Consider the following 10,289-nt stretch of genomic DNA (forward strand, 5'->3'; position numbering starts at 1 on the left):
CTGAATAAACTGAAACGAGTCTATTGTCGATCAAACCACTAACACCCCCAAACTTACCTGTCTTTTATCCAAAAAACTAACCTAATAATGGAACTAGCACACACATCAGAAGGAATGTTTTTAGTGAATACTTCTGCGCTTTAGGAACCTGTGCAAAGGTTTCACAAGCCATGGTTGTTCCAACTTATTTGGAACGCTCCACTTGTGGCTCACATTTTACATGCACTCTCTCAACACATGTGTTAAACCAATTAACATTCAGATTTTTAAAATGTAATTCCATTTATATAACAATAAGGATTTTTAAGTACCCTGTGAACAAGTGCTCCTGGGATATGCAAACATACACCGTGCAGCAGGAGTACCTTCAAACCACAGCTTGCCTTTTTTACTCTGTAAACTTGTTTATCACCCAAAGCGGATAAGGCAAACACTGCTGCTGTTCTGTAAACATGTAGGAGGAGAAGTGCAAAAGAAATGTGAGCCATAAACACTTCAACAAGACCACCCAGCTGTTACGTCTGTTTGTTAGGGGAGAGAGAGCTTCTCGACAGCAGTAGCCCCCGCCAATTAGGATAAAAGGGGTTAATCTCTGCTAATGAGGATAACATCTGACACTCATTGTTTAATTTAGATGCAATGTGGCACTGCAGGATTATATGTGAGCTCCTTTCTAGGTTGCAACTTCAAATATTTCTTTCTTTATTCGATGCGAGAACACTGATAAACACTTAAAAGACTGTGCTTTACAGAGATAACACAAATATGTCAGTGCTTTTGAATTAGTGGAAACAGAGACAATCTGTCAGAGTTGTAGGATACTTTCATCGGTTCAACTCTCAGATATTAAATAGACACTTGATATAGTTTTAGCCTAAAGATCTTTAAAGACCAATGCACATTTCAATGAAACTACTTTAGCATCATTCCCATCTCTGGAGAGCCTGGCATCAAAGGCTGAATATGTTCTGGATCAAATGTTAAGATTCAGACACCAACAACAAGAGAAGAACAGATACAAGACACTTTATTTTTATTTAATAAAAGACTGACAGCTTTTCTCATTACTCTCAAGGCTGGTCCTGTACCTTCAGCTGAATAAAGATTTAAACCCCTGAAAAGCACATCAATGACTCTGAACACTGACCCTAATGTGGAATGCTTAATTTTCCCAGACACAGCAATTTACTGTAAACAGCTTCTTTTTAAAAATCAATTTACATTTAGTCAAAAAAGCCTGATTTTTTGTAATATTCTAAAATATTCATTAGAAACAAAGACTCTGAGGATTTAATATAAACATCCTATACAGTGTGTTTACACCCTAATCTTCTAAGGCTTCTTTTATGGCATAAAAAGCATATTGTTTGTTCGAGTCAGCACCAGCTAATCTGAATCGACACATTCATAAGGTCAGGCAGGAGATCCTTCTGCATTCTGAATTGCCTTTATTCCTCACTAACACGTCATTGGAAACATTCATCACATAGGTTTAGTCCATGCTGACATAATAGCATCCCAGTTTCTGCAGATTTGTTGGCTGCGCATCCATCCGTGACACAAAACACCCAAACCCAAAGGTGCTCTTTTGGATTGAGATGTGGTGATTGTGGAGGCCATTTGAGTATAGTGGATTCAGGGTCATGTTCAAGTAACCAGTCTGAGATTATTTGAGTTTTATGACATGTTGCGTTATCCTGCTGGAAGCAAGCATTACAAGATGGGTACACCGCAGTCATAAAGGGATGGACATGGTGAGGAAGGATACTTATTTATGCTGCGGTGTTTAAATGATGCTCATATTGTACTGAAGGGCCAAAGTGTGCCAAGAAAAACATCCTACACCAGTACACCACCATCAGCCTGAACAGTTTATACAAGGCAGGATGGATCCGTGCTTTCATGTTGGGGGCACGCCAAATTTAGACTGTACCATCCAAAAATCACAGCAGAGATCAAAACTCATCAGAAGTTTTTCCAGTCTTCTGTTGTCCAATTTTGGTGACCTCGTGTGAACGGTATCCTCCGTTTCCTGTTCTTTGCTGACAGGAGTGACACCCAATGTCATCTTCTGCTTCTTCTTCAAGGTTTAAAGTAATATGTGCATATCTTGGCTGTAATGATCGGTTATTTGAGCTAGTGCTGCCTTTCTATCAACTTGGTCATTCTCCTCTGACCTCTGGCATCAACAAAGGCATTTCACCCAGATAACTGTCGCTCACTGGATATTTTCAGACCATTTTCTGTAAACCCTAGAGATGGTAATGTGGGAAAATCCCAGCAAATCAGCAGTTTCTGAAATAACCAGACCAGCCCGTCTGACCCCAACAACCATCCCACATTCAAACTCAAATAAATCACCTTTCTTCTCTATTCTGACTCTCAGTTGGAACTTCAGCAGATCATCTCCAATACTAAATGCACTCATTTGCTGCAATGTGATTGGCTGATTAGATATTTGAATGAACAACAATATCATAAAGTGGTTGGTAAGGATATATGTGGACTTTATTTAGTCCATGTTTAATGTCATAACTTTAAAGCTTCTCTAACAAGTGTGTTGTGTAACCTGTTGCAACACTAGTAGTTTTATGCACATTTTCTCCCTTCCCAACAGGCTTTATTCTTTGATGTTAAATACATAAATAAAACTATATTTACTATATTATCTAGTGTCACAGGGCTGTTCCACAATATTCTCCATGTGTTTAAAAGCTTCAAAACATTTTTGAGTTTCATTTGTTTCTGTCAGTGACTGCAAGTCTCTTTGACACTGTAAGAGCTCCATCTGGTGTAATATTTGGAAAGTACACTCAGTGTGGTCAGTGTTTCAGGTGTGCTGTGGCATATTATTGGCATATTATTTCTAATTTAGTTACTTGGCCAAAATCTTTTTTGATTTGTTTTGCATGCAATTTCAGATTTAAAATTCTGCATATAGACATATATAAAAGTTAAATGGGCCCATTAGTCAAAGTAATTAACATTTTTCATGTTGGTACTGTTCAATCACTGCTGCAGGTTTTCCTGCCATGAACTCACAAAGCAAAAATAAGGAAATGGAAAAAAAGACACTATTTATTAATGAAATGTCAGTTTTACCAGATGGGGAAAATGCCCTGTAATCAAAAGCGTTTTTGGCAGTTACAATAAATGACACAGTTCCATCATTTTCAATCATTATAAATAGAGTCACAAAACAGTAAACCCACAATTTATACAAATAACTGTTCTTCATTTTAAAAGAGAAACCGTCCAAGGATTAGAGACTCAGGCTGGTCTCGCGAACATAAAGGGTTTTCTAACCTGCAAACTTGAAAACTGTCACATTTCAGTTACAGGCTGCATTTGTACTGTATGTTTTCTTCTAAAAACAAACTTTATCCTTCGTTTTCATTTCAAGAGGAAAAAAAAAATGCTCCAAATGGTTTGGTTCAACATCTTAAAAACATTTTGTTACAAATCATTTGGTCAGCAGTGTATTTAAATACAGTTTCTCTACTGGAAAATGCTGAATCAGTAAAACCTCCTACATATCAAAAATATTAGCATCACCAAAATCCTACACAAAAAATATCCAGTAGCGGCTGACAGGCATAGGATTTTTAAAACCAATACCGAACAATATTTTTTCTTCTGGCTTCACAAAACATAAAGTTCCCAAACATTTGTTATCTGTAATTTCTTTATGAGTCCTTACTGAGATATCATGACAGCGTACTTTAAAAATAATCTTGCTTTATTGTCACAACAAGTTGCAGATTACTCGTTTACGCTCAGCCAGACTCTACTCAGATCAGCTGGTTGTGTTTGTGGCGTTCACACTAATGCTGCCCACAGAGATGTTGCAGAAGGTCCTCTGGTTCACACACTACACCAACATCAACATTCATACCATGGATGAAGGGTGTGTTCTCCATCTCTCCTTTACTTTTTAATTTTTATTTATGATGGTTATACATAGATGCCGATATCGACAGCGAACATACCCGCCGCGCCAATATAACAGTTGGACTCAATTAATCAGTAGCATAACAATTAAAAACAAAATTATGTTGTTTGAACGGTTCACTATTCCCTAATCTTAAAATCTACTTGAAACCTCGCAGCCCCAGTGAACTTCAGTGAATCTAAAGGCTTTTCATCAAGCAAATGGCAGGAGTTCAGGATAAAACAACCTTTTTAAGAAAAAAGTCTAGCATTACTAAAGGGCACACATGTGTAAACTGAAGCTACATTACAATAAAACTAATGAGCTTTTTTGTCCCTCTCTAACAGTGCAATAAAGTTAAAGACCTTCAGATTGCTGTAAGAAATGCAGCCTTTAAAAGTCCTCGAACAAGGGCTCAAACATTAAAAAAGGATGGATTTTACATAATTCCTGATGCTACATGTTTAACTAACTCTATAAAACTAACGATCTACTTCCTCTGATATTGAGTGCAACTTTTAGCCATTAAAAACAGAGTGCGTAAGAAAAACAAAAACTGACAGTAAAATTATTCTTAGTCTACTTCTTCAGCAGCACAGCAGTGGTATTTATCTAGATTTCTATGTTTACATCAATGTGAGAAACAAATATTGGATCTACTCCACTCCGTAGGAAATAGAGGCTTTTGAAACAAACCAACAGGTAAACAGAAAACAGGAACATATTCAAAGGACAATTTCCATAACTGTCTCCATAAATAGTGCAGTTTTTCTAACAAACTGCAATATAATCAGTGCTTTTACACGCTCACATACTTTCTCATATGTGGAAACATGAAATAGGAATTACACTGGAGAAGAAGGATTACTTATTGTTGGAAACGCGTACATTCAATACAAAATATGCTGTTTAATATCCTGTTATAGGTAGTTAAAAAAAACCTTTCATGTTCTTGTCTATGAATTTTAATAATACCTTTATAAGAAGGGCTTGCTTCTTCTTTTTGAATCTTTGTGAATGCATACCAGACTCCCAAGGCCCGTACTATGAAGCTGGATTTGGCAAACACTCATCTTGCTTAATCTTGCTCCTTTGTCTGCAGTGGGTGTGTTGCTTTCAGTCTCTTTTATGTGTTTAACCTTTTCATGTTTCCCCCATTGTATTATTTTATCTTCCTTTGTAAAATCAGCTGCTATACTGCCAGCAGTTGTCCACGTTTGTGATTGGTCAGATACTGCCAACACCACCCCTTTCAATTGAAGGTCCAAAGGAGACCCTGGGTTAACTTCAGGGAGTCAATAATTAGCTTCACGTGACTGCTGAATGCCAGCGTTAGCAAAAGTGAACAGGTAGCATAAAGACACCCTGGTATGTTGAACTTTCTTCATAGTACAGGCCTCAGGAAGAACAGCTAAGGCCAACCTTAGCAATAGCTTAATAAAACAAGCATATTGATATCATCACAATTTAGAGATAAACAGCAAGCTTATTTTGGAGATGAGGTGAAACAACTTTCTTCTAACGAGGGGTCTAAAATGAGTCGTTGTTAAAAACAAACAAACAAACCTCAAAATCAAACCACAGCTGAACATATGATTAACACATTCCCTTTCAGAACAGACTGTGAAGTTGCTAAATAACGGAGCCCTTAAATGTGAACCTTTGCAACGAGAAGCTGAGCACTGGCTATAAAATATATAACAAAATAAACCAAACCCATCAACCATATTTGCACTGCCACACAGAAAGAAGTAGAGCAACCATAGCTTTATATTTACACATTTGATTTTTTTTTTTTCCTTTTTAGGCTATAGAGTAATTCAGTTAAGCTACATTAAATAATTTAGTTATCATATGCCTACCAGCGCAGGACGGACTATCGTATTTTCTGGGAAAAGTACAACTGAAATCAATTTTAACTTGATGTCACTGAGTGTAAAATGATTATGAAAAGCTAATCAGTGCTCTGTGACAACAGAAATACTGAGCTGGGTGTGAGAACAAATGCATTCAATTATAAACCCACCAACATAACGGGAAAAACTTTGACTGAAAAAAAGCTCTTCCATCTTCTTTCAAAACTTTTCCCAAAAGTTGGGCTTGACTGGGTTTCATCAGTGTTGTTCTTCATATGCATTTTTTCCTGGTTTGAGGTTAATCGGAGCATTTTAAGAATCCAAAAATCACTGCATTTTCCGATATTCTTGTTGTACACAAATTTGGAAAGTTGGAGTACATACTGCACATGAGAAAATACGAGCCTGTTATTGTACTTTTTCAATCTTTTGTTAAAAATCCACAAGACATCTTCGTTATCGTGGATCGAGCCGATTACGTCCTCGCTCTTTCTCGCCTGCACTGAAAACTGCAGCGGTGCAACAAATTTCGCTGTCCTGCGCTCCTCAGACGCCACAGTCGCTGGTTCTGTCTTGGACTTTGCGAGTCAGGATGAGCACGGTAGACAAGGAGGCAACGGAAACGTGGAAGAGGAGCTGCCACGCGTTTCTCAAGCCGAGCAGGTGCAAGTTGCATAGGACGATCACACTTAACAGAGTGAAGCACTTCAGTTTCTTCACAGATGAGTGGAAAAGGTAGAGGTGGCACTACGGAGCGATTCACACGGAGAAGCGTCAGAGAAAGATGGACGGCAGCATATTTCTGTTTGCAATCAAGAGTCAAGCTACTATGTGAACTACTATTTACCTGAAAAACACAGCAAGCAAATGCCAGGAGAAATGCCACAACATTCCAAATGCTTTCATAATCATCCTGCGAAAACAAAAATAATACATAAACTTTTAAAAAAGTTGATTTGTTTTCCGGTCTCAGTCGGCTTGCTGCGTTTATTTCTGATTAATTCACCCAATTTGTGCACACCTCATGATAACAACTCAGCTTTCACCGTAAAATGCTAATGCACAGCGGTCAGTTCAGCCAGCTTACCTTATCTGTAATTAAAATTAGCTTACGCAAGCCTATTTCCAAATATCCCGACTTAAACAAACAAACAAACAAACTGGTTTGCTATGCAAGAGAGAAAGTTACAACTTATGATTGTTTTTCACATCATTTAGACTCCCCAAATAAACAGCACCATTAATAATATTTAAAATGACAGTAATCAGATGCCAGCACTAATTGTACCTGGAACGTGTACTCCATGAGGTGAACCCCACGGATAACATTCAAAGACGCACACATGATATTGAGGATGAGAGAGAGAATGCCCGGGGCCGTCACTGGTTCCAGTCTTTGATTTTGACCTGTTAAACACAAGAAAGCAACAATATAAACACTTCAAAACAAGAAAACACAATGGGAAGCAAGAAAATATCCTCATTCCTACATTACAAAGAATTCCTACTGGCTGTCAAAGGCAGGAAGCAGAGTGCTCTGTTTCAAGTGCTTTTAGCCTTACCAGATCCAGGACCCTGCTCCATGTGCCCATTTGCAGTGCCATTGGTTAGCTCCACCTCATCCAGGTTTATTACTTGAGGTGGATGGATCCTCAGCTCCTCCTGGACTTCTGCCAAAGTCACCTCTAGGGCCGGGCCACCACTGTGGTTGTACTGCTGCTTCAGCTTCTGAATAATGCTGTCTGTCAGTTAGCAGCAAGATTCAGAGGTAAATTCAAAGATTTAATTTATTTAATTGTGTGTTAACACATCTTAAATTTAAAGCAAAAGAAAGAAAAAACTTTTGCAATCCCAAAAGACACTATCAAATCTATATGAGGCAATTTCGCTCCCCTCACCAAATTCCAAAAATGGATATGGCCTGGCTGCCAAGGCAACAACAGTGCTTTTGAAGCATGCTGTGAACTCCCAGCGCAGATCTTCCAGGAAGCAGAAGGCTTTAGCAACAGGGAGGCTGCAGTGACACACAGTCATGTAGGATACACCCTCTGAAGAGACGAAGCTGAACAGGTGAGAGGAGAAAAGGTGTTTAGTAAACAAACAGCCTGAAGCAGCGTGACGTGGATGCCCCTCTGTTCACATGGACAACACTGCGTATGTCGACCGTACCACAAAACCAAATACGTGCCGATTTGCTTTAAGGCTGTGTGTTGTGCATTTTTGCAGTTAGACAGGTTCTTATGAATCTGTGTGCTGCTGCTGCTGCTTTTCGTTTGTTGCGTGCTTACTATATATTGAGCTCCTGGCCCTTAATGGTCCCTCTGTCGGGGAAGCGGGCCAGCGCCTTGCTGATGGTCTTAATCTGCTGCTTCCTCTGCTGGAGCTCTCGGTTGTGTTCAAAGTCTGTGGAGGCTGACAGGGGGAGTCCATCCCTGACCCGAACCACAAAGGCAAACAGGATCACAGACATTATCCACTCGGTCCATGAAGCACACACTGCCTACGCGGAGCACAAAGCAAGATCAGATTACTGTTATCATATTGATTGGAATAGCACATTTAAGTTGGGGATATAGTGCTGATGATAGCTGTTATATAAACTGTCAGTAGTATAAATAAATACAGCTGGTATCATGCTAATAACACATAAAATAAACTGAGCTGTTAGTCTTACACTCAAATTTAGTATTCTATATTTTTTACACTACATTTTCCTTTCTTATCAAATTGTGTGTTATTATTCTATTATAATAAAATACTTCATGTAGAATATTTTGGTCACAATATTTCTCCTTCTTCTTCTTCTTTCAGCTGCTTCTGCCCCCATCGGACCCTATCCTCAGAATTGTCCTCTGGCACACCAACTCTCCGCATGTCCTCTTTCACAATACATCAACAAAGCTCCTCTATGGTCTTCCTCTTTTCCTACTGCCTGGCAGCTCTGTATCCATCCACTACTCCTGCTTTCCACATATCCAAAGCATTTCAGCCTTGCCTCTCTAACTCTCTAGCTCTAAACCTAAACAAAATAAACCTAAACCTAAATAAAATCTTAACCTTCTCACCTCTGGCACCTCCAGCTGTGCCTCCTGTTTTTTTGTTTGTTTTTTTGTCAGTGCCACCGTCTCCAAACCATAAATGAAAGGAGGTCTAACTTGCAAACCATCTAGTAAAACTTCCCTTTCACTCTTGCTGGTATCCTTCTGCCACTAATCGCCCCTGACATTCGTAACACTCCCACCCTACCTGCCTTGTTTTGGATGGTTGAATTATTTCCTCGCCCTCTCAGTTTACTAACTTTCATTCCTCTTTTCTCCGGACAATACCTGCACCTTTTCAGGTTCTCTCCCACTTGCTCTTTCCTCTAAGTACAAATCCCAACGTTGTCTGCAAACATCATATACCAGCGAGACTCCTGTCTGACCTCACCTGTCAATTTGTCCATCACCATTGGTAACGATATTTGTGTACGTGAAACGTGATATTGTTTTCATTAATTCTCCTTACATTAACTAACTAAATAAATAACTTTCCGAAAAAAACTAAACACTGCATTTCAGACTGCATTAGGTTTTGTTGGTGTGAATAGATGGTAACTGAACAGGGAAACTGCGTAGGTTTAAAATCTCTGTAGTCTCTGTAGTTAAACACCACTTAGAAATCTTTGAGCTAAGACAATTTAAACACTCGTGACAACATCTCGTTGCAGCTTACCTCATTATCATGGGTTTCATGCTGCACCTTGTCCCTAAGCTATTGTAGTTTAGCTGACTAATGCATCTTATCACAAACAAAAACACGCCATAAGCAGGCAGGAAACCCGCCCCAGCTTCGCGATGCAAAAGCAATCAATGATCGATAAAGAGAGCCGTCCTTAATAACGACTTATAATAGCGAAGTAAGACCTTAAATCAAAATTAGTCCAGCGAGCTAACTTCAAATGTGCTTCCTGATACAACAAAACCACAACAAATCTTCTACGGCAAGCCGAAAGGGACAAAACTACTAAACTGCCCACCCACCAGTCGGCTTTCTAACCAGCACTCGTCACTCAAAAAAGGGAACTCAAATGCTAAGTGGCGACCGTCAGTGACTAGCTGATTCTTGGCTAGCTACTGTACAGAGGTAAGTTACATAGATCAAAGCTTTTAATAACCTTTGGTAGGATTTTCAGCGTTGAAATAAATGCTAACAGTCTCTGCAAACGAGTGATTTTTTTTTACGTAAGCTGCTTAGCTAACTTTAGCCAGCTCCTAGCTGTTAGCTCCGCCGCTTTGGAAAAGCGCCTAACATTTGTGTGAACAGTGTTCTCGTTGTAGCCTGGGGAGATTTCACACCGTTTTAATACATGGCTTAAACCCTCAGTAACCTTAGGTCGTTTTCAGATAAACCCGAGCTACAAGGTGTGCCGTGCTGGCTGCTAACGTTGTACAAGAAATGCAAAAGGACATTCTCGGTTTCTGGGTTTACAGCATTGTTTTAAGGTTTTGTGTTTTGTTTTT

At 39.2% G+C, this 10,289-nt stretch overlaps 2 protein-coding genes across 4 annotated transcripts in view; one reads left to right on the plus strand and one right to left on the minus strand.

Moving 5' to 3' along the window:
* Nucleotides 1-4,190: 4,190 nt before the first annotated feature.
* On the minus strand, nucleotides 4,191-9,679 carry sec22c (SEC22 homolog C, vesicle trafficking protein). Of its 2 annotated transcripts, none has more exons than XM_005722686.1 (7): nucleotides 9,502-9,679; nucleotides 8,076-8,287; nucleotides 7,686-7,849; nucleotides 7,350-7,529; nucleotides 7,076-7,194; nucleotides 6,635-6,700; nucleotides 4,191-6,534 (listed from the first exon to the last, which is right to left on the minus strand). In XM_005722686.1, exons 2-7 carry the CDS (start codon nucleotides 8,255-8,257, stop codon nucleotides 6,334-6,336), a joined length of 912 nt encoding a protein of 303 aa, XP_005722743.1. In that variant the 5' UTR covers nucleotides 8,258-8,287; nucleotides 9,502-9,679; the 3' UTR covers nucleotides 4,191-6,333. The 2 variants fall into 2 exon arrangements, with proteins under 2 accessions (XP_005722743.1, XP_005722744.1); XM_005722687.2 differs by lacking the exon at nucleotides 9,502-9,679 and adding an exon at nucleotides 9,217-9,261.
* Nucleotides 9,680-9,802: 123 nt separating this feature from the next.
* Nucleotides 9,803-10,289, plus strand: part of nktr (natural killer cell triggering receptor) — a 17,572-nt gene continuing 17,085 nt past the window's right edge. For both annotated transcript variants that reach the window (XM_005722680.1, XM_005722681.1), the window contains exon 1: nucleotides 9,803-9,912. The gene's annotated coding sequence lies outside the window, so the exon portion shown is untranslated. The remainder of the gene's footprint in view (nucleotides 9,913-10,289) is intronic.

The sequence above is a fragment of the Pundamilia nyererei genome, unplaced genomic scaffold (assembly GCF_000239375.1).
Source record: "Pundamilia nyererei isolate P.nyererei 1_Seehausen unplaced genomic scaffold, PunNye1.0 scaffold00007, whole genome shotgun sequence".
NCBI classification, from domain to species: Eukaryota; Metazoa; Chordata; class Actinopteri; order Cichliformes; family Cichlidae; genus Pundamilia; species Pundamilia nyererei.